Here is a 23,431-nt window from a genome sequence, read left to right as displayed (position 1 = left end):
TCAGCGATAAACATGTAAAGTAATTCGTTTATTAAAAATATATAAGCCGACTAACTTTCATCGGTCTATCAATCAGTTAACTTAGCATCCATTTACAATACACGATGAGTTGGCACTCGTACATATCCTACAGACTCTCGCCGATCGAATCTCGCTCCTCGATTCGTCCTTCCATCAATCACATGCGCTACAAGGGTGCTGGATGTACGTGCTCTTCCGGTTCGGTTCGGTTCGGTTCGGTTCCTCTGGTTGGTGTGGCAGTTTTCGGGGGATGGAGCGGTGTTTGGTGGCAGTTTCGTGTTGCTTCGAGACCAGTTAGTGTGGAGAGTGGGAAGTGAGTGAGAAGAGTGGTTAGGGACAGGCCTGGTACTGCGGGCAGTTAACTTGGTGCGTTTGCGCAACTTAAAGCTAATATTTTTAGTCACTAGGTTCTAAGCATAAACATTACAGATAGAAGCGCCTAATTCACTTTGAGTGCCATATAGCAAATGGAAAATTTTGAAGCATGAGATAAATTTGTTTTCGTTTCCGCATAGCTAGAGATTGCTCGGTGCGAGGCGTAGGCCCTCCTTAATCCCCCTTAAGCCGACTTCACGTTGTAGTAGTTGTAGACGTAGGGCCAGGAGGCCAGCACGTACTCCTCGATGCCGCACTCGTTGGAGCCTCGCAGGATGCGGAAGTAGCCACGCTCACCCCACCAAGGTCCCCACGAGTTCGCTGCGATCTGTTCAAGGAATAAAAAAGGATTAATAACATGCAAGGCTGTAGCTAGCGCAGTAGTGATGTTAAGCCAACACTTACCCAGTACTTTTCACCATTGTGCTCCTCTCCCCAGCCGACCAACTTCACCGAGTGGAACCCAGTGGGCGCCATTCGGTTGGCTGCTGTCTGGCGGTAAACGCCGCCTGAGTAGGCGAAGAAGTCCCTGTTAACCCGCATGGTGGCCTGTACGGGACCGGAGTGGAAGATCTCGGCCATAATGTCGGCTTCGCGGTTCAAGCTGTAGGCCGGACCCACCGTGTAGAAGGTGTCCCTGTCCACATTGTATGGTGTTTGGCAGCCATTGGCCCTCAGCGAGCGGCTGTTGTGGCGGATCTTGCAGGTGTCGCGTTGCTGGGTGTACGGATAGCAGCTCTCGTCGACCACGCCCTTCTTGTGCAGGTAGCGCCAGGCGGCGTCCAAGTGACCGCCCTCGCAGCCCTGCTGGCGACGTGTGCAGGAGAGGATGTTCTGGGCGGACAGCTGGACGGCCTCCTTGCCCTTGCTCTGGATAGCGAAGCGATCGCTGGCCACCGAGGTGGTGGACAGCACCCAGGAGGCACCGCACCAGCCCTGGTCGGGCACCTCGGAAATGTAGTTGGACCACTTGTCCAGGGCGTTGAAGGAGCTGGGCAGGCCATCGGTGGGGTTCTTTAGACGGGTCATCGCCTTCACGCGGTACGTGGGCTCCTTGGTGCCCAGACGCAGCTTCAGTCCCTCGGAGTACTTGCGACCCCACCACTGGTCATATTTGCGGGCGGACCAGCCCAGTCTTTGGATGGAGTTCACGCTGTGTATGATGGCGTCGTCGGTGAGGCACAGATTCTCGTCGCACTGCGTCCTGCCGCCATCCAGGCAGCGGCACTCGTTGCAGTTGTCCCACGTGCTGTTGTACTTGCTGAAGTAGACGCCGTTGTGCTCGCAGGAGACCACGGGGTCGGGCTCGCTCATGCAGAAGGAGCGGTAGTCGGGACAGCAGTCGCTGGAATCGTCCCGATCGCAGAACTCATCGCAGTAGCAGAGAGTGGCTGTAAAATGTGGTCAATGATTAAATACACACGGCATACAATACTTTTAATCACTGATTTCTGTGAACCTATACTATGAATCTACTCTATGAATCTATACTTACTTGAGATGGGCACCGAACAGCCGTCGTGCCGATCCTTGCAGCAGGTGTTCTCCCGGGCGCAGTAAGGACCTGGAAAGTCCCTCTTTAGTGTGTGATCGAAAATGGCGTTGGCCACGCCCATTAGCAGGACCAGAAGGCCCACCAGGTGGACGCACTTGATGGACATGGCTCCTCGGACGACCTCTAATCTGCAACTGAATGGGGAAATATGCGGAATTTGTAAGTTTGCATATCCATTTAATATCTATATAATATACTATCTTATCGCTTAGATCAACAGCCAGATAAACGTCTTGCAATTTGTCAACAATTAGCGTAGCGAATACACGACTATTTCGCAAATCGCGCATACGACCCGTGGAACGCAGTCAAAAATTAGTCAGGCAGTGCGAAACCCGGTCCCGTCCGGTCTGGGTGGGATAATTAATTAGTGTATCTCTTGGATACGGGTAGCTCCTCATCAGAAATTCGCTGGCCGCGCACAGTCAAACAGCCAAATAGCCAAACAGTTAACAGTTAGCTCCACTAAATATATTCTGATGACGCCAGCTGGTTTGGCGATCCGCGGTCTAAACAAAAACGTTTATTTTTCCCCACTTTGTGCTGGGTCCGTTTTGGTCTCTTTGATTCGGCAGCGAATTCAAATTTGCGCACACCAATCGAAAAATCCAACAAAGTCACTCGCCGAAGCGCCCCTTTATTTCATGTTGTTTTCGCGCTTTCAAATATTTCCCTTCCACTGATAATTCTGGAGGTGAAGACGAAGACTAAACTCGTTTATCTTTGAGAATACGACGCGGGCCCAAAGTTTCATAAATAAATGCAAATTGCAAATAGATTTTCCTGTTTCGCCTGCTGGCTAAGCATTTTTGTCGAGCGTCTAATGTCTAATATATCTAGAAATCTTCTGATTCACGAGTGCTTCTTGCCAAACAAAAGTCTTTAAAGGTGTTCAAACATACACCCCACCCTATGGTATACGAATATATATGATTTTTTTTTATCGATTGTACGCTAATTCTGAACCCGTTTTTAATTTAGTGATAATTAATTTGAAAGTTCGTGTTGATAATTAATGACCCAGTCAATTGGCAATAAAGTTTTGGCACGAAATGCGAAGCCGAAAAGAATCAAATTGAATTGTAGTATTGTAGTTTGAGCCGTGACGAGGGCTCTATAATTAGAAGCCCAGTAAACAGTGGGCATAATCAACTTCTTTGCAGATGGGCCGTTGCCCATTGTTGACACATTTCGACGTTTCGATGTTTATTCCCGATGGAGCCGCAGATATTCTGAATACCAGGCATTAAATTGAACTCCAAACACTCTCGTCTTTTGCTGACACAGCAGTCTGGTAAACAAAGTGGGCAGGCGGCACCATTTACTCTTCCAGTTACCGTACGGAATACTAACATTTCGAACGTTTGCACAATTCAAGTCAAATGCCCGCACTTTGTGGCCGATTTAAGCGTAATATACACTCGATTTCCTCGTCGCGCGGTGTTCTTACTCCGATCGCGGCTGCTTGCTGACTGAATTCAGTTAGAATTATGGGCCACCACATAAGGTTGCTGCTGCTGCTGTTGCTGCTGCTGCTGCTTCTGTTATTGTTGCTGCTGGCAGCGCTGCTCTGCCGCCCGATCTCGGGACCTATTGGCTATATAGCATATAGCTTATAGCTTGTATCGCATGGCGTAGGTGGTGTGGTTGGCAAAGCTAAAGAGGGAGGGAGAGGGAGCGGCGAGTGAGGCAGCCGTCCTGCTGTTACTGCCACTTTGGCGTATACGTCATTTGTATCTGCTGGGTTAACAGAGCGCATCCCAAGGTTTGGCGGTGGGCAAAATGTTTGCCCGACTTTGGCATACGCAAGTGACATGGGATTGGGTATGATAACCCACCTTTAAGGTCAGAGATCATTCGGTCCCATTTTTATGTGCAAATTCCTCGGCGGATTTTTGTGCGCAGTTAATATTAGTTTGTTTTTGTTTGCTCTTATCTTTGTTCCGCAATTGATAACATATCTATATTGCACATATATGTGATAATTGAACCCAATTCGAGTTCAAGGCCTTTGGCCAATAATCAAATAAACTTAATTGGGCCATGTCTTTTTTTGCCAAATCAGTGCGAAATTTGCATACCATCTAATATATTTTTTTGAGCAGTCTTGTATCTTTTAGATTTATATCTCACTTTGTGCCGTTTGGGGTATGCGATCATCGCCAATATGTCTGCCATTTCACTTATTTTCGATCTGGGACTTCTGCTCTTTGCATACGAGTAATTATCATTGGGAGCACTTGCAATGCCAAGTAGACCGCATCATTCCAGTTAACAGAGCTTCGTCATCTAGGGGATGATCGAATTACGCCTTACGACGAAAACAAAACCAACTATGCCGTCAACCTTTATTTGCTCATCGATGAGTTCCTCTTAGCCGGAAGTAAAATTTGAATCACCCATAATATTGTAAGCATTTCCCTTTTGATTGTAGACGATAGAGTGAATCATAAATAACTTCTCAATAGACTAAGCAATCTGAAAAAAATAGGAAAGCTAATTAAAAGCATGTCTCCATCGCCGAATGGGCAACACAAATCAGACTGCGATGTGTGAAATAAAGCCATCAGACGACATTAAGTCGCCCTGTCGCCCGACGCGATTTGCATGACATTAACTTCGGTTTTATGAGCGATATCTGTCCGAAAACTGCCGGCCAAATTACGATCTGTGGCCGAAAGCGGACCAGAAACCACAAAGAGCTTAATGGAGACCGGAGCGAATGATTTGCCTAATGGCCAAGTCGAAAAGCAGGCGGGAATCTGTTCCTTTCTCCCTGTGCATTCATTCACCACATGGATGAGCCTACACCAAAGGCAGATTATATAAAACTTAGTACTTTATCTTGACCTATCTGATTGCAAATGCACTACTTACTTCCGCTCACATGTTCTTAAGGCATGAGTAATTGGTGAATCTACTATAGATGCACAAGTATCTAAGTTTGCTAATCGGTGACAACACGACAACGTCGTCGAATTCGGATTGCAATTAAAGCGAACTATGCATCAACGTGAGGAGTTGATGACAATCTGGCGGGTAAATGAAGTCATTAGTGTGTCGTCGACTGAGTTTATCGCCTTATCATCGCGAATGCCTGACTAGAACTGGGCAATCAATTAGCGGATATTTATACAAACATAATTATGCCATTATTTAATTGGCCGCCTGATTAGCATTATTTCGAGTGGCTGGCTATGCGGTGCTATGGCATTTTATTGGTATTCCGGCCGTATAGATTGGTGGCATTCCATGGCGCTGAAGTCACAATATGCTGTGCTAAATTGTTGGACACAAGTACCTGAGGTGGTAACAGGCGGAAGAGGCGTATTCTCGATACTCAAAACTAGTTCAAGAACAAGCCAATCCAATGGCAATCCCACCTGTCATGTAACTTCCTTATCGCGGATGTTATCGTCGCGATTTACATTGTTCAATTTGGTGGACAGATTCGCGGTATTTCGTCATGGCGCCAACTGATAAGTTCGCTTGGCTTGGCGTCATAAAAGGGGGGTCCCCCCCCCCAAATGAATGCCTGTTTATTGTCTAGGAAGTGGTGAGTGGAATTTAAATTAGCTATGACTGTCTCGAAATCGAAAGGAATTTTTTCGAATTCGTAAATATTTTTTTGAAGAAATTTCTATCGGACTGCGAAGCAGGCTATTTTCAGAAATTAATAACTGTGGTTAATCGTTGCCAAGTCGAATGGATTGCAAGGCAAGGCAAATTCAACAAAGAATGCATAAATATTTGCCCGAATTCATTGAGAGTTGCCAAGGCATTTTCAACCATCCATATTCAATTTACTGATCATTAAAAAGAGTATTTATTTGCTCAACTCTTTAACGGTCTGTCTTTGTTTATGTGCAATTGCGAATGGGCATTTTGAACTTGTTGATCAGGCAATTAATGAAGTATAAACCAACAGGAATTTCGGCTTTCTCCTTGGCATTCGGGGTCACCAGCTGGAAGCGAAACTGCAACCTTGGGCGAATCGATTGGGGGAGAATTTCGGCATGATTGCAGTGCGTATGGGTGGGTATATTTGTTTTGATTTCGTCTTTCACAATTACAATTGCGATTGCGATTACAGTTTCCGAGAACTTTCGTCTAGGTATGCCAGGAATTTGTACGAATAAATCGAACTGCGCCTTCATATGTCTTCAATGTCTTCAAGATCGAGGTCACCCAGTTTGGCACGCAATATTCGCATCAGTTCCATTTTGGGTGGAATGCTGGTCAAGTAGTGACGAAATACCACCGAATTGAATTAATTTCATTTGTCAATTGGGTCCATTTCTCGGTCGGCAGCCACAAACGAGAAGAGAACACGACCCAATGGAGGTCACTTTTTTTTTTTTATTTCTTTTGGCATATTTGTGTTTAATGTCTCAAATTGTCGATTCGTTTCAATTACACTCCACTTGTGGGGCATCGAGTGCAGGGCACTCTACTTGCTTTTATGCAATTTACATACTTTCTGTTCGCCTGTCTGACATTGAAAGAGAATTATTATGTTAACAATTAAGCAAACGGAATAAAAGATACAAAAATGCGGCGACAGAGGTGTCAGGCATATTAAATGCGGCAATTGTATGTGCGCCAAAGTATTTTATTTATGCGAGTGCAGAAAAAAGTGTTGCGAATTTGACAGTTTGACAATTGGTTTATTATTTCTACCGACCAGCTGCTTGAAAGCCAATTTATTGATCGGCTACGGTTTCAAAATTGTTTCCGGGTGCAAAACCCCACACGTTTACACTACACACTACCCACCCCACCTCAGATTTGCATTTTCATAGCTTGTAGTTAGATTTTACGATCTACCATTTGATTCAGATGCGCTATCTCAAAATCATATCAGCTTATCGTGGGGCAGTTGGCTATTTATACGAGTTATTTCACACAAGATTGGAAAGCAATCGAAGCGGCCAAGCGGCTAATTTTAAAACATTTGCAAACACTTTAGACCGACGTCATTGTTTAATGAGTTTGGATTATTCACGGCTGGCTGGAGAATATTTACGTATATTTTGGATAATCGCTGACTAAAAGATTAGGTGGAAATTTCAAAATAGAACATATCGGCCTTCCACTTGATTTCTTTATGGCTGCTTCAGATGCCTTGGTCTTGAATGAATTTTCGTAAATATTAAGTTGTGTCGTTGAAAAGCCTGCAAATCCCCTGTTTCTAAATCGCGCAAAATCATTTCCCTGTTTACTCTTCCAAAATTATTAAAACAAATAAGGCTGGATACTTCTGCTGTTCTCCAAACACGAACACTGAAATCGATTTTTGTTTTCCTCAATTGTTGTTGATAATTAATAATTCGCTCATCGAAAGCAATTCAAGAGGTGTTGGCTGTGTGTAAGCTTCTATATTTAGAGTTATGCCCGTAGATTATTAGCGCAGGGCAGGTGTACCCACAGGTACACTCGGAAATTGCACTCAAGTGCCCCCCACACGACTTAAAACACGGTTGCTACTTTTTTTTTTGGCATGTTTGCAGCTGATTAGTAATTTGCGAATGTGTCAGTCACTCAGCTGCTACTCCCCACCAAATTGGGCAGTTTGTCAATCATCATCTCCGAGATCCGACATCATATCCCCCAAAACCCATCATTCTTCCCCAGTTGTATATTAGATATGCATTCAGAAACAAAGGCGAGATCAGAGGTTTTCAAGGCTGTCCCGTAAGTCGTAACATATTGGTTGGGAGAACAAGGCCCTCAAGCATTATATAGCGAGCTAGAACCCAATCGTCACCTCTCGCAAGTAATTCCCAACAACTTGGCGTCGTACCGTTTGTCGAGCGCCTTAACTGCTTGGGAATTGTAGGCGCCGCGTGGCGGCTGAATTTTTGGTTGATAGCACAACAGCACTGTTAAGGGGCGCTGTTATTCTAACAGCTCTGTTGAGCTCCACTGGAGGAATTTTAATGGGCGCCTTTATTATGAAACTGGGTGGATTTCTTGAGTTTTGTGTTTATAGCGGTCGCTTTGTCAGCCGTTTAATTTTGCGGTGCTGCTGGCACTTAAGCTAAATGCCTTGCCATCAAATTTCTAGATTGTTGCAGCCAAGGGATCAAAAATAAACTGTGGCGCTCATAAAACGGCGGCCAAAATAGACAAAACGATATGTTTACAGGTCAGCTGTTCTAATAGTTTTGGGGCTAGTATAAACTATATAATCGAAATTAAGCGAATTTCCCAAGTAATGCTTTGATTTTTCGTCAAAATAATATTGTGTTATAGAAGTAGTATGGTTCAAGCAAAGGAAGTTGGGTTCACAGAATTTTAATGATTGTGAAAAACTTTGATTTTTTTTATTTTTTGTAAGCTGTCAATCATTGATTACCAAGTGTAGATGGAATTTTTGGCTCCCTTGTAGTAACATATGTCGATAAAGAGTGCTATTCTGATAGCTCCAGTTCCAGAGTTCGACTCCCCTCAATTACTCGGTATTTGCAGTGGCTCAATCGTACTTATTATTAATTGCCAAGCATATGCGATCGCGACAAATGTTTTAATTATATGAGAGTAGTGCTTTCGATACGGCTTGTCCCATATTCCAACGCCTACGGTCTCATGGGTCTCCACTTCGAGCAGGCCAGTGGGACAAGTCTGGTATCTGCGATCTCGTCAGCGACCCCGCCCTCCGATTTGCCTGGCATAGCTTACATATATATCTGAGCCACTATCTGAACCCGAATCCGAATCCAAATCCGAATGTTATACAAGCGGTTTGTCTGTCTGGAGCGTTGGTGTCACTCGCTGTTCTATTCATAGCCGACTTGATTGCGATTTTGCCTCTGATTCGCATGACGAATCTTTTCTGGGCACTTTCTTCTATACGCCAATCAAGCGCAAAGGTAGCAAATTACGGCCTAAAGCGAATTCATTAGAAATTACGCTCTCGAAATGTATTTCTACCTATTTGCATGCTATGCCAAATATTGGGCTAACCGTGAACTAACATCTACAACCGAATGCTTTGGGGTCTGCCAAAAATTTAATTTCAAACAGATGGTTGAATTTGAGTGGTCGTGCAATTACTTTTACTTTTCGACAGGGAATGAAATTTTGAGTGCCTGCATCCGAGAAAAACACGGGGATAATACATTTAAAGAAATATTGCAATGAAGAGTGAGTGGTATTTAAATGACTTTTGATTACCCCTTAAACATTCTTGATGCAAATCTCACAGATGAGCATTTAGTTCACTTAACAGCTTAAACATAAAGTTATATAAAGATAGAATCAATTGGAGTGTCTATTTTTAGATCGCTGTGTAGCATGCCCCATAATCCTGAGCGGGTTAAATGGGTTAATGAGCTAACCGAAATCCGCAAGCCCCCAAAACCCAAAGTGACCACTTGACGTGCGAGCTGGCGACTATTGTCGCTTTCGCGGATGTTTGTGCCATTGTTACGGCCAGAAAGTCATTGTCAATGCCAAGTGCGAATCATTTGGCGTGCGATAGATACAGCTCTATCTCTACTTGTATCTGTATCTGAATATCCGAATATGTCTGCGGACTCATGTACGAGCTGTGTGTATTTTATTGCGGCCTCATCCAATGTCAGTGACACTCAGCACTCAGCTCAGAAGTCAGTGTCAATGTCTGCACGAAGATGACAACGCATTCGGTCAGCGTGTTTAATGTGTTTTGTGTTGACCAAAAAAAAAATGCTATTTGCCTGAATCATTGCAAAGCTATTTTGATACGTGTTCCGCTATTTGTGAATATGACGTGCCTCCAACCGAACCCCCAAAAATTATATTTCCCTACCTCTTTCACGCTCGTCAACTGTCCCACAATGTCGCCCCAATTGTTGTTTAGTTACATATTCCATTCCATTATTTTGCGCAGTTTGTCCAAGAACTTTGTGTGATGGTTATGGGCGATATGTCATCATAAATTAATTGCCACCGAATAATAAAAACTGATGTACAAAAGAGTACCCAAACTAAACAGTTCATAAATTAATTGTCGCAAAAAAATAGTAATTTAATTTCTGCTTAAAAGAATTTCCGCATTTTTATCAACTAGATAGAAAATTGAACAGAATATATAATACATACAATTCGACAGAATTCAACCATTCTGGTTCTGTATCTTTGCTAGAAAGTATCTCATAGATAGGCAATTCCCACTTTAGGCGACGTCCAGTACTCATTCATAAACTAATATGGCTTTATTCGCTCTATCTTTCGATCTGACTGGCTGTCACTTTCTGGACTGGGGTTTCACTTTGGCCAAGTTCAATTAGCACGGGTTGCATAATTGAAAGTGCCAACAGGTCCCCGGTTTTCGATCGCAGGGCGCCACTTTAGCGCTCGCCAAGGTGTGAACTGCTAATGGGCCACAAATATCGACGGGGAAAAGCAAATAGGCCATGTTTCTTGGCCAAATAACAACCGGGCCGAAATGCCCAGCGCTGTGCAGTGCAGGTGGGCCGTGACGTCACGTAGATCCGTATTTGCAATTGGCAATGGAGCGTACGATAATCATCGGTGACGTCATTTGTCAACCTGCTGACAGCCAAGTGATAGCTAAATGCATTTTCCATTTAGCATTTAGCGCCATTGAATCACTGATTGAATGGGAGTCGATACGTGCCGTAAATCAAATTCGACGGCGGTGGCAAGCACGGTGACAACACCAGATCGTACTTCTCGTTAAATGGCGAATTAAACTAGCAGGTAAAATAAATAAAAATACCGATGTACATATTCCATCAACGGGGAAAGGTTAAAGTTGAGTGCCGAGAGGTGTGGGTGTCCATTAAGCGCCTGCAAGCCCCTTGGGCGACTCATAACCACATTGTGGTAATCGTAATAACCATAATAACCATTCGAATCAATTACGAGAATATGCTAAGATCGGACGCGATACACCCGAAGCGTGTCAATTGCGATGGAATAAATAAATGTGTGTGCATTTAACATATTTTTCACTCACTATTCTCAGAAATAACCTTAACCGCCGCGCTGCAGTCGGCCAACGGTGCGTATGAGCCATATATCAAAACGATGACGGAGCAATTGACGGCAGAATGTAAACTGCTTGTGATGCAATTTACATTTTAATTGCCGATTTTCGAGCTGAGCTGTGCTCTGTGTTCTGTGTTCTGTGTTGCCCAGGCCAATCCATTTAAATGGCGCTTTGCCTAATGACACCGTCACGTTCCCCATGTCTACAGTGGGCACCCACTAACAGCACTACCCATTCCCCCCCATTTCTCGGCTCGATTTCGAGCCATTCGAATCATTGATTATGCAAATCCCAGGTAACGGAGGTAATCAAATAGGCCTGAGGGCTGTGGCAAATACTTAACGAGTCGTAAAGTCTCTGAGAATTATGTAAATGCAAATTGGATCGGCGACGTAAAGATCTTAAGTATGGCAGGGAGGTGGAATTCGTTACGTGGCTGCCATTATGCTTCACAGTTCAAGATCCCCAACCCCGAAACCTACCAAACCTCCCAAACCTCTGAAACCTCCAGCCATCCCGCGAACAGAGATAAATATGACATCACCTGGACAAGACCAGTAGCCATGTCTCTGGCTTTTTGCTCACTCACCTTTGTCAGGTGTGTTTGCTTTCGGTTTGTTTTTTGTTTTTTTAGGGGCTGCGGAGGGGGAGGTGCCGGAACTGGACCGGATTGCGTGTTTGCTTTGTCCGCTCAAAGATGAAAACTAACAAATTTATGGGATTAGTTGCGATACTATATAATACCGAATATTTGGCTGCTCTGGTTTTCTATTGTTAATCGTGTTTCGTTACAGATTGCTCGAGCAATTCGCTTCCTGCCCGAATTCTGGTTAACCTTAGCCATAGCCTGCTTCATTTACATAGATATGTACATATATCTGTTTAGCATTAGTGCTGACTGGGCACATTTTGCCAAGTGATACCTGACCCTTCGGAGGGGTTACGTGCCGCAACTCCAAGCTCAAAGAATCAAGCACTTTGCTCCAAATCCAAAAGATAGTGCATTCGCCTGTTTGCATGGGATGCATTCGGAATTCCATTTGTTCAAGTTCACGGTCAGTGGAGCAAAATACACAGAACTAGAATAACATGTTCGCCTGACGGCAGCAAAAGCTAATGCCGAAAGTAAACACCGCCGGAGGCATTCCAGCTGCACATCGAAAATTAAGACGCAATCCCCAGGTTGTCTATTTGGGTTTTAGGTAAGAATTCGGAGCCAAAAGCCCACCGCTTTCCTCGGCGATGATCGATTGCAGTCGTGTCGGTGGAGATTTCGTTTATTTTTTGTTTTTTTACTGCTGTTATAAATAGCGTGACTCTGGCGGATTTTGCATCCGTATCTGGTGAATGCATCTGCATCTGCATCTGCTCTGCACCCACGAACCGCCATCAGCGCTTTTGGCCAGACCCGATCTTGGCCCAAAGTGGCACAAGCATCTTCCATCTTCCAGACTTTCTAGCGTTGCGTCCCGTGGAAAATGCAAGTTTGCTCAGATTTCTGATAAATGTTTGTGTTTGCCTTCCAAATTTCCAGCTGGCGAAAGGGGTAAAAGTTGGGCTAAGTGGGTGAGCTCTTTATCCAAACGGATGCCCAAAGTAGAGCAAATATTTAAGGTCGTAACTTGTTTGCTTAGTCTGATTAATTAGCAAGTGCCATGCCAACTGATAGCGCATAGAACGAGATCCTCCTGTTGTTGTTTTCCGACTCGAATATCTGTTCGTTAACCGCAAATCCGGAGACAATCCATCTGATATTGATTTCCCGCCGAGCCACGCATTCAATTACAATTTCAACACTTGCTCTGCGTTGCAATGCGAACTGGATTCGGTTTATCTGTAAGCTTATCTACCTCAAATTCTCACCTGTCACACACAGTTCAGTTGGTAATCACCCAAACTGAGTTTCAAATGCTAAAGATACACTCGCGCACTATTAGCTACACTATTAGCTAGCCAGCCGAAAGTCAGCTGAAATTAGCGTCAAATCGGGCCTAAACTGTAAAGACTGATCTGATCCGCACGCGACAGATTTGGAACCCAAACTGAGACTGAGACTGGGACTGAGACTGCGACTGAGCCAAGTTAGCAGACCAAGCTGAGCTGCAAACTGAGCTCCGATCAGAGGACTGCGAACGGGGAAACGACGCGACTTTAAAAGCCGACAAGCGATTCGCGTTTTGCGACCACAACACTTAGATACGTAAACGAGCCGCTGGCTGCCTGGCTTCCACTTTTCGTCGAGCCAGCAAAACGTTGAACAAGCGAATTTTTCAGAACTTTTACACAAAAAAGACCCCAAATGAAGACTCTTAGTAACCCGAAACAAGGACAAGGCACGAGCGAAAAAGAGCTCGAATGAGTTTACTTTAAGTTTCGAGCATCTTTACTGAAAATGTTTGTTTAAAGAAAGGTGGGATAGGTAGCTTCAGCACATGTATAGCAAAAAATAACCCACTTAATGCTCAAAAAAGTAATCATTTGTAGTCGTATTGACTTTCATCATGAATGCAAGCATAAACACATTTAAATTACTCGCTTTTGGCAATTTCAATATTTCAATGTGCGAATGCGAATGTTTTCTGTTCATGCAGACTAATTGAGTTATTGAAGTCGTTGGGGAGCGAGGACACCGCCTTGGCCAGAGCGATCCTTAATTGCGTAAGAAACGAGCAGACATTAAGCTTAATTGTCTGGAGCTGCGCCTTCATCGCGACTCACTTCATGTCAAGCGCATTTAAATAAATTCTGTTGAACGAGCAGCCCATAAACAAGCAAACAATTGCAAGTCAAAGTCAAAGCGAGTGAAGGAGCTGCTCCAGATGCGTGTGGGTGTCGAATATATCTACATCTGTGCATCTATATATCTCCATCTGTATATCGGCGTATCCCCAAGTGCCGGCAATGCCAATGCTTGAACCTGACATTCAGCGAATTCATATTTATTCCCCACCCCTCCACAAGTGACAGCCATCCACTGGCAACAAATCGATGCGATCGCTCAACGAATTTATCTAAATCTTTGTATCTTTGTATCTGTATCTGTATCTGCATCTGCGAGTGTCTGCCTATGCGCTGATGCGTTTTAAATTGAAGTCAATTCGGCAGACTCATGCAATAAATTACGCGAGTCGGTCCAATTTGATTATTGATTACTCTCCCAAGTGCTCCCCCAGAAACAAATCAAAGTGCGAGGAGGTTGCTTTCCAAATACTCTATATTATGTATTCCCTACAATTCTAGTCCTCGTTGTCGCAGAGAGTGGGTCCGTTGCCGATGCAGGAGGCATAGGCCATCAGATGGGGAATGGTGCTCTGCTGCATGACGCCGGTGAAGAGATGACTCTGCGGACCGGTGGCGAAGATTCCCACATCATCGCCAGCATGGACGCCAATGGTGCCGTGGATGTAGCTGGGATGGATGAAGTCTAGAAGGAAAGCAGATGGGTTGGCTTATCACTTATGGAGACGCCCAAAAGTAGAGTACAGTCACATACCTTCCGCGCCAATCTGGTCGGTGAGATCGATGCGCTGGCCATGCTCATCCAGATACTGGTTGGTTCCCACTGCGTAGTTCAGCGTGGCGTACTTGACTCCATTCACATCGGTGTCATCTTGATTGAGTCCCAGGATGGGTGTTCCCCTGCCAGGATAGCCAGAGATGGTCAGCGGATGAGCGTGATCGGAGGTGACCACAATCAGGGTCTCCTCGGGATCGGTTAGATCCAGAGCCTCCTGGACCGCCTGCTCGAACTGAAGCGTCTCTGCGAGGGAATGGGTTGGGGAGTTGAAGTGGTTGCCATAATCGATGAGGCCACCCTCGACGAAGAGGAAGTAGCCATCATCGCGTTTGCTGACCATCTCGATGGCTTTGCGCGTCATTTCCGCCAGTGTGGGCTCCTCCTTGGGATCGGCCAGCTTATTGAAGCTCATCACTCCCGAGCGGAAGGTGCCAATGAGGTTGGTGATCTTCGAGACATTCACACTCAGCAGCTGGTTGCGATTGTAGGCCAAAACACCGCCGGGATGCAGTCCCTGCCAGCGGGACAGCAGATTCACTCCATCGGAACGCTCGCCCTTCTTGTTGAACGGATCCGTAATGGTGTTGGGCAGGAACTTGCCAATGCCGCCGCCCAGCATCACATCGAAGTTCTTGCCAGGTTCCTGGGTGATCAGCTGGGTGGCAATGTCCGTGCAGGTGGCCGGATCGTTCTGTCCCTCGCCATAGGTCACAATATCCGTGTCGCTCTCGAAGAATCGGTTGGTGGTCTTGGCATACGCACCCGATGGACTGGCGTGGGTCAGCGTGGTGGTGGTCACGATGCCAGTGGACTTTCCGGCCGCCTGAGCCCAGGCCGCGATGGACTCCACCCGGTTGGCCGGATCCTCGCTGCCACTGCAGTTGTTAAAGTTCACGGCCGCCGTGATGCCTAAAGCCACGATATTTGTCTTCACACCGCACAAGTAAGCGGTGGCTGTGCAGGCGGAGTCGGGCACCTGGGCATTGGAGCAGTAGGTCTATGCAAAAGATGGATGAAAAGAGTTAACCCAGCCATAATCTACTTCGGAGCATGGCACTCACCCTGCTGAGACCGGTGTAGGGGAACTTCTCGAAGCTCAGGGAGTCCTCCTCGCCGGGATTGCCCTTCAGCTGGCCCTTGTGGATGCGGGCGGCTGCCACCGTGGACAGGGACATGCCGTCGCCCAGGAACAGGATTACATTCTTGGCCTTCCTCTTGTCCAGCTGCGGCTGTTCCAGGCGCGTGGCGATCTCCTCGTAGGCCAGATCGTACCAGAACTGCGCGTTCTTCTCCTCCTCCGGTCCGGCCTTTCCCTTGGCCATGGCATTGGGGTCGATGAGGTTTGCTTCGCGGGTTTTCGATGCGCTCACCGATTCTCCCACCAGCTGGAACTGATTGTGGATCTCGGCTACGGGAGATGGAATGCGGTGAGTAAGCTCTCGGGTTCTGGCTTCAACTGCAGCACTCACCGTCTATGGAAGCAGCCAAGGAGGTGGCCACCAGGGCGCCCAGCACCAGGATAATGCCTGCGTAAGTCTTCATTTTCGGTTAGATGAGCTTGGCCCAGGGCAACCGATTGAACTACTGCCGCCAAGCTCTTGAAAACGGCTATTTATTAACCCTTGGCGATCGCTGTTATCTAGTTGGCCATATCTCCATATCTCCGGGCATAATCCCGGCGGCGAAAACGCGCCCAAAAAATCTCAGTTGGTCTTTTGGTCATTAGAGTTTATGAGCATTTTACGGGCCGTTGAGTCAATAGACCCGCTGCCATCCAAAACTCTAGACCAATGGCTTGCGAACACATTCCCGTGGTTTCCAAAAGTGGCCACGGCACCAAAAGCCTGAACCATGTGAACTGACCCTCTCCCACATTCAAGGTGAGCTAATGGCACCGACTGCTTTTAAGACCATAACTGTGACTGTTTTAGGATATAAAGATTACCGACAAGATCGTGATAACTCTTGGGTAGAAGAAGAATCTCAAGCGTATTAGTATTAGAACAAGATTTATTAAAATGTGATATGCTTAATACTGAAGAAAGGACAAGCGGTGTCTTTAGGATCACTTCAAATCTCCTTTATTTACTGCACACCTGCTTTCCACTGCCCACGCATGAGGCGTAGGCCATCAGGTGGGGTATGGTGCTCTGCTGCATCACTCCGGTGAACAAGTGACTCTGCGGACCGGAAGCCCAAACACCCACATCCTCCCCAGAGTGCACTCCGATTTCCTTGGCGATGTAGCTGGGTGAAATGGCGTCAGCGGGGCCAGGATATCGTCCAGAGGAATGCGCTGGCCAGTCTCATCCAGATACTGATTGGGTCCAGCCGCATAGTTGAGCACCGAGTACTTCACTCCGTTGATGTCCGTGTCATGTTGATTGATTCCCAGGATGGGAGTACCTCTGCCAGGATAGCCGGCTATGCTGACGGCGTGTCCGTGATCAGCGGTCACCACAATCAACGTGTCACTGATGTTGGTCATGTCGCGAGCCAGCTGGATGGCCTTCTCGAACTCCAAGGCCTCATCCAAGGCGTAGCCCGCCTGGGTGTAGTGGTTGCCATAGTCAATGAGGCCACCTGAAAGGCATTCCAACTTGTAGTAAGTGGTATATGTATATGACTAAAAAAGAACCTACCCTCTATGAACACGAAGTATCCGTTTTCATTATGCCTGAGCTTCTTGATGGCCACCTCGGTGAGTTCCGAGAGAGTGGGCTGATAGGTGGCATCAGCGTCCATGTGAAAGTCCATCAAGCCCGACTGGAAGGTACCAATTATGCTGGAGGCAGCAGAAACGTCCACATTGAGCAGCTGCTTGCGATTGGTGACCAAGACGCCCTTGTCGTGGAGTGCCTGCCAGCGGGACAGCAGATTCACCCCATCGGAACGCTCTCCAGCCGTCCCGTGACTATCCTTCATGGTTTTGGGTAGGAACTTGCCCATTCCGCCGCCGAACATGACCTCGAAGTTCTTGCCGGGCGTCTGGGTCACCAGCTGGGTGGCCATGTCGATGCAGGTGCTGGCATCCACTCCATAGCTGGTCACATCCGTGTCGCTCTGCCACATTCGATTCGCCGTCTTGGCATATGCTCCCGACGGACTGGCGTGGGTCAGTGTGGTGGTGGTCACAATGCCCGTGGACTTGCCCGCATTCTGGGACCATTCGGCAATGGAGGTCAGGCGGTTGGCGGGATCCTGGCTGGCGGTGCAGTTGTTATAGTTTACTGCTGCACTTACTCCGATATTAATGATGTTGGTTTTCACGCCGCACAGATACGCGGTGGCAGTGCAGGCTGAGTCGGGCACTTGGGCGTTGGCGCAGTAGGTCTGTAAAGATAATACTTTGGTTTAAATAAAGCACTTGGGTGGATTTTATGGTCCTGGCACACGTTTTGAACTTCATCATGATAAAGAGAATAGTTAGGGTTTGTTTTTGCTATCATAATTACTGATACTATGGATAGACTCACTCTGCTCAGTCCCGAATAGGGGAATTTCTCGAAGCTCAGCGAGGACTCCTCTCCAGTTTTGTTCTGGCGTTGTCCCTTCAGGATGCGAGCAGCTGTGACCGTGCTGATTGGCATTCCATCCCCGAGGAACATAATCACGTTCTTGGCTTTAAGGGAGTTGGGCTGTGGTAGCTGCAGCCTCTTGGTGATCTCCTCGTCGGCGAGCTTGTACCAGAACTGAGGATCCATCTCCTCCGGCGGAGTATATTTGCCGGTGGCCACGTCCGTGGAAAACCTTAGCTTGCTGGCTTTCTGACCCGTCAACTCCAAGACATCGTGCACCTCCTGGACTCTACTGAGTGTGGTGCCAACAAAAGCTAGCAGGAACAGAAGGAGTGGATGCAGCCGGCGGCCCTGGGAGAAATGCATCTTACAACTGCAGTGGTACCGAACTAACTACACCGAAGTTGTCTAATTTCCTGGTCTTATATGCACTGCACCGGATTATTGCATTCAAAACAAGGGTTACCTAAAATTAGCTTTATTCCCACTTTATGCACCCTGGACTTATCTCTGTTGGTCCTCCCGACTTCTGGGAAGATCAGCTGCAACTTGCATCACTATTCCTCTATAAAACCACTACAATTGAAATAGTAATAGCTTTTGAGAGCACTCCGCTTTCGTGTGGCTGTTTGCTTAGCTTATTATGGTATCACGTGTGCAAATGATTATTGCAGCTATCTGAAATAGTTTAGTCACGTTTGCGGTCGTAAAGATATTGGCCGTGATTCAAGACTTCTAAGCCTAATGTACACGAAACGTGACGCGTGACTTGATTGTTGTTTAAATGCTTGCACTTTTGCATCCGTAACTGGTAGGATATATGGGTGTACTAGATTCGTTGAATGTATGTAAAAGGACACAGCTTACATCCAACTGGTAAGATTCCTAATCCAAGAGTATAAAGGAAAAATCCCAGAGCAAGGAGCTCAAAGCCAGAAGCTCAAAGCTGCAACCTATAGCCAGCAACCTGTGCTCTTTTAATCAAACAAAAGGATTCATTATATCATGCACCTCCTTGTTACCAGTTCATGGAATTTTCCAAAATATCATTATTATTCTATATATTCGATATAGTTCAGATAGCATGAAGCGATTTAGCTATTTCAACCGCTTTACACGCGTCTCTTTGTAGACCCAAATTAGATAAATTTAATCTTAACTGTCGCCTCTTTGTGGCCATATAGCTTAAATGTCTCCAAAAGATCTCAGAGTCTATTTAAACAATCTTTAGGAATTACCTTATAAAGGTTTATGATTATAAGGGGTAATTTAGCCATTAGACTTGGCTACCAGTTCAAAAGCCCTAGGTAACTTTTGCCATATTTTAATGTTTGAACCCACGCCCAATGTTTGAACGAACGCAAGGTTATATCTTGAGGTAAAGTGTCCATGGTCTACCTATAATATCTACCTAATATCTTAAAAAGTGATATAAATGCATACACATATTCGTTAAATTGCTTGGCACATGTTTATTATAGAAACAAGTTGTTGGCTAATTTTAAAAACAGATTTTTCCTTGGCTTTTGGCGAAAAGATGCCATAGCTGCCATCTCAGTTGTCGCACACCTGCTTTCCGCTTCCAATGCACGCCGCATAGGCCATCAGGTGGGGAATGGTGCTCTGCTGCATTATTCCGGTGAAGAGATGACTCTGCGGACCGGAGGCGAATATGCCCACGTCCTCGCCGGAGTGCACGCCCTGATCCTTGGGAATGTAGCTGGGGGTGATGGCGTCGTCCGAGCCAAGGATGTCGTCCAGAGCAATGCGCTGGCCAGTCTCATCCAGATACTGATTGGGTCCAGCCGCATAGTTGAGCACCGAGTACTTCACTCCGTTGATGTCGGTGTCATGTTGATTGATTCCCAGGATGGGTGTTCCTCGGCCAGGATATCCGGCAATGCTGACGGCGTGTCCGTGATCAGCGGTCACCACAATCAAAGTGTCCTCGATGTTGGTCATGTCGCGAGCCAACTGAATGGCCTTCTCGAACTCCAGAGCCTCGTCCAGAGCATAGCCAGCTTTAGTGTAGTGGTTGCCATAGTCAATGAGACCACCTACAAGTATTTAGGATTATATATACTCCATGAGGAGATCATTTCGAGATAAACGCACCTTCAATGAACGCAAAGTAGCCGTTCTCGTTCTGGCTGAGCTTGTTGATGGTCACCTCGGTGAGTTCGGAGAGGGTGGGCTGGTAGGTTTCATCAGCCTCCAAGTGGAAGTTCATCAGCTCGGTCTGGAAGAGCCCAATGACACTGGACACGGCCGACACGTTCAGTTTCAGCAGCTGATCGCGATTGGTGACCAAGACGCCTCCATCGTGGCGTGCCTGCCAGCGGGAAAGCAGATTCACTCCGTCGGATCGCTCGCCGGGGTTTCCGTGCGGATCAACGATGGTGTTGGGAAGGAACTTGCCCATTCCGCCGCCGAACATGACATCGAAGTTCTTGCCGGGCGTCTGGGTCACCAGCTGGGTGGCCATGTCGATGCAGGTGCTGGCATCCTCTCCATAGCTGGTCACATCCGTGTCGCTCTGCCACATTCGGTTGGCCGTCTTGGCATATGCTCCCGATGGACTGGCGTGGGTCAGTGTGGTGGTGGTCACAATGCCAGTGGACTTGCCGGCATCCTGGGCCCACTCGGCGATGGAGGTCAGACGGTTCGCGGGATCCTGGCTGGCGGTGCAGTTGTTGTACTCCACAGCTGCACTTACTCCGATATTGACGATGTTCGTCTTCACGCCGCACAAGTACGCGGTGGCAGTGCAGGCGGAGTCGGGCACCTGGGCGTTGGTGCAGTAGGTCTGCAAGGATAATGTTTCGTTTTGTCTGGTTTTTTAGCTGAGAGCTAGTTAACCACCACTCACCCTGCTCAAACCGGTGTAGGGGAATCGCTCGAAGCTCAGCGAGGACTCCTCACCGGTGTTTCCTTGGCGTTGTCCTTTCAGGATGCGAGCAGCTGCCACGGTGGAGAGTGGCATGCCATCTCCGAGGAACATGATGATGTTCTTCGCTTTCTGGGCGTTGGGTTGTGGTAGCTGCAGCCTCTTGGTGATCTCCTCGTCGGCGATGTTGTACCAGTACTGGGGATCCATCTCCTCCGGTGGAGTGTACTTGTCGGTAGCCACGTCCGTGGAAAACCTTAGCTTGTTCACTGCCCGTCCTGTCAACTCCAGGACGTTGTGCACCTCCTTTACTCCACTTAGTGCTGTTCCGGCCAGGGCCAGAAGGAGCAGCATCGGGAGTGCTAACTGCCGCTGGGAGGAGCCCATGTCTAATTGCTGTGCTGCTGATGAAATATCACTAACTACACCGAATTTAGCCAAGAGTACGGACTTTTATAGCTTGCCGAAATTCGTGTGCTGTGGATTACTGGGCTCCAGACAAAGTTGCCTAAATTTAGGTTTATGGACCTCTGGGCATATCTCGGCTGGAGTGCCGTATCTTTCATAACATCAGCTCTGTCTAGCATGGTGCCCATCTGCTTGGAAAGGGGCAGGCTAAGAAAGGGTATCAGCTATTCCAACATAACATAACCATTTTCCATAATCTGAAACTTATTAAAAAAAAGTATCTTTCGGTTCCTTAAGATATGTAATTTGACCTTTGTTACGTCAAAAGCTCGAAATACGTTGCCCATTTGTCTAGCTCATGATCCCCAAAATGGTAGACTCACCTGTGCAAAGAATTTCGCCAGTCTTCTGAACCAGTTCAGTCACGTTTGGGGTTATAAAGATCTAAAAGAGTACTATGATCCTAATCTTAGCAGAACGTGTAGCTAACTTATCACAGCATTTGTGCTTTTTCACTGTGGGAGGTATTTTCGAACGCATCTCGTGGCGGAAGATTTTATTAGGAAGAAAACAATTTTAATTGCTATCAGTTTACTTTTGCCAAATTAACCTATTCATACTCCTGCCTCTTTTATGATATTTTGCATTCGGCGTCTCTGTTGTGAATATGGAATTTTCAGCCATTGAAAATAATGTCATAAACAACTGCAAATTTTAGTATTTCGCATTCTAAATTATATCAAAATTATATAATGTTTAGGCGCAGTCTAAGCCATCTGGACAAGCTTCCAAAGACGAAGGTGACCGAATGGCTGGCCGGGATCGACACCATCATATGCAGAACGGATGGGGTCCTGTGGCAGGAGAATACCCCCATTGAGGGGTCCGTAGAGGTGATCAATGCCATGAACTCAAAGGGAAAGCGATGTCTCATTGTCACCAACGAGTGCTGCCTCACAAACAAGGATCTGTTTCAGAAGGCCAAGTGCCTGGGCTTCAATGTCAAGCAGCAGGACATCCTCAGTTCATCGGGTGCCATATCAAGCTACCTTAGCGACCGGAAGTTCACGAAGAAGGTCCTCGTATTGGGTGGCGAGGGCATCCGCAAAGATCTGAAAGAGGCGGGCTTCTGTTCCGTGGTGAACGATCTGCAGCCAAATGACAAGAAAAAAATCGACTTTGTCAGGTCCTTAACTCTCGATCCGGATGTGGGAGCTGTCTTGGTGGCCAGGGACGACAACATGATAGCAAACGAGTTGCTTGTGGCCTGCAACTATCTTCAAAATCCCAAAGTCTTGTTCCTTACCACTTGCTTGGATGGATTCCAGCCATTTGGGAAAAAGAGGATCCCAGATGCCGGATCTTTAGCTAATGCCATCGAGATAATTGTACAACGCAAGCCTACCGTTTTGGGCAAACCGAATCCTCGAATTTTAGGCAAGTTGATGGAGTCTGGCGAAATAAAGCCGGAAAAGACCCTTGTCATTGGAAACTCGTAAGTTCACTAATTAGTTTGATTGGTGATTATATTATAAGATCTTTCCTTTAGGCTAAAAACGGATATTTTATTTGCAAGTATATGTGGCTTCCAATCATTATTAGTGGGCTGCGAAAGCGGAGCCTTCGAAGAAGCCGAGAAAATTAAAAAAGACGGAAATGAGAAGAAAATGAAACTCGTTCCAGATGCTTTTCTGTCCAGTCTTGCACCTTTTTTGGAGTACTTAAGCACCTAAGTAACATAGGACAAGAAAAGGAAAAGGCAGCCCAAGAATCCAAAAACATGCATAGGCGAGCAAAAACTAATTTAGATCATATTCAAAATTCAAAGTCTAGCGCCTAAAGCTAAACAGCTGTTATGTTTCTCAGCTCTTCCGTGTGCTAAAATATATCGATAGTGGCTTTTAGCACAAGTCGTAAGTCAGTGTTACCAGTATTTTTGTAAACTTTGAATTAAAAAATTTTTAATCTCTATCTGTAAAGCAAAAGGTCTGTTTTCTGTGGAAACTAATAGTATCCCATAAATAATCTCTGATAAATAAGTTAATTAAATGGGATAAATACATAGATAAGTACATGTTGTTGGTATATTTTTGGTATATGATTCGATAGCGAAATGGTCGCACTTAAAGAAGAAGACTTGTGAAACATCGAA

At 46.3% G+C, this 23,431-nt stretch overlaps 4 protein-coding genes and 1 pseudogene across 6 annotated transcripts; 1 reads left to right on the top strand and 4 right to left on the bottom strand.

Annotated features, from left to right (window-relative positions):
- Positions 1 to 7: 7 nt before the first annotated feature.
- Positions 8 to 12,960, bottom strand: LOC122613961 (tubulointerstitial nephritis antigen-like). Of its 2 annotated transcripts, none has more exons than XM_043788400.1 (4): positions 12,813 to 12,960; positions 1,892 to 2,085; positions 802 to 1,787; positions 8 to 724 (listed from the first exon to the last, which is right to left on the bottom strand). In XM_043788400.1, the coding sequence occupies exons 2-4, from the start codon at positions 2,055 to 2,057 to the stop codon at positions 581 to 583; spliced, it is 1,296 nt and encodes a 431-aa protein (XP_043644335.1). In that variant the 5' UTR covers positions 2,058 to 2,085; positions 12,813 to 12,960; the 3' UTR covers positions 8 to 580. The 2 variants fall into 2 exon arrangements, with proteins under 2 accessions (XP_043644335.1, XP_043644334.1); XM_043788399.1 differs by lacking the exon at positions 12,813 to 12,960 and adding an exon at positions 3,305 to 3,446.
- A 1,225-nt stretch (positions 12,961 to 14,185) lies between these two features.
- On the bottom strand, positions 14,186 to 16,008 carry LOC122614206 (membrane-bound alkaline phosphatase). Its single transcript, XM_043788731.1, has 4 exons — positions 15,936 to 16,008; positions 15,528 to 15,874; positions 14,443 to 15,463; positions 14,186 to 14,373 (listed from the first exon to the last, which is right to left on the bottom strand). The coding sequence occupies exons 1-4, from the start codon at positions 16,006 to 16,008 to the stop codon at positions 14,186 to 14,188; spliced, it is 1,629 nt and encodes a 542-aa protein (XP_043644666.1).
- Positions 16,009 to 16,458: 450 nt separating this feature from the next.
- On the bottom strand, positions 16,459 to 18,384 carry LOC122613300 (annotated as a pseudogene).
- Positions 18,385 to 19,436: 1,052 nt separating this feature from the next.
- LOC122613822 (membrane-bound alkaline phosphatase) lies at positions 19,437 to 21,696 on the bottom strand. Of its 2 annotated transcripts, XM_043788212.1 has the most exons (5): positions 21,663 to 21,696; positions 21,323 to 21,536; positions 20,854 to 21,272; positions 20,100 to 20,790; positions 19,437 to 20,041 (listed from the first exon to the last, which is right to left on the bottom strand). In XM_043788212.1, exons 2-5 carry the CDS (start codon positions 21,465 to 21,467, stop codon positions 19,539 to 19,541), a joined length of 1,758 nt encoding a protein of 585 aa, XP_043644147.1. In that variant the 5' UTR covers positions 21,468 to 21,536; positions 21,663 to 21,696; the 3' UTR covers positions 19,437 to 19,538. The 2 variants fall into 2 exon arrangements, with proteins under 2 accessions (XP_043644147.1, XP_043644148.1); XM_043788213.1 differs by having other exon boundaries at positions 20,854 to 21,536.
- A 261-nt stretch (positions 21,697 to 21,957) lies between these two features.
- LOC122614177 (glycerol-3-phosphate phosphatase) lies at positions 21,958 to 23,250 on the top strand. Its single transcript, XM_043788695.1, has 2 exons — positions 21,958 to 22,774; positions 22,829 to 23,250. Exons 1-2 carry the CDS (start codon positions 22,032 to 22,034, stop codon positions 23,010 to 23,012), a joined length of 927 nt encoding a protein of 308 aa, XP_043644630.1. The 5' UTR covers positions 21,958 to 22,031; the 3' UTR covers positions 23,013 to 23,250.
- Positions 23,251 to 23,431: the final 181 nt, after the last annotated feature.

Source organism: Drosophila teissieri, chromosome 2R (assembly GCF_016746235.2).
Source record: "Drosophila teissieri strain GT53w chromosome 2R, Prin_Dtei_1.1, whole genome shotgun sequence".
Taxonomy (NCBI): domain Eukaryota; kingdom Metazoa; phylum Arthropoda; class Insecta; order Diptera; family Drosophilidae; genus Drosophila; species Drosophila teissieri.
This window is presented reverse-complemented; position numbering and strand designations above follow the sequence as displayed.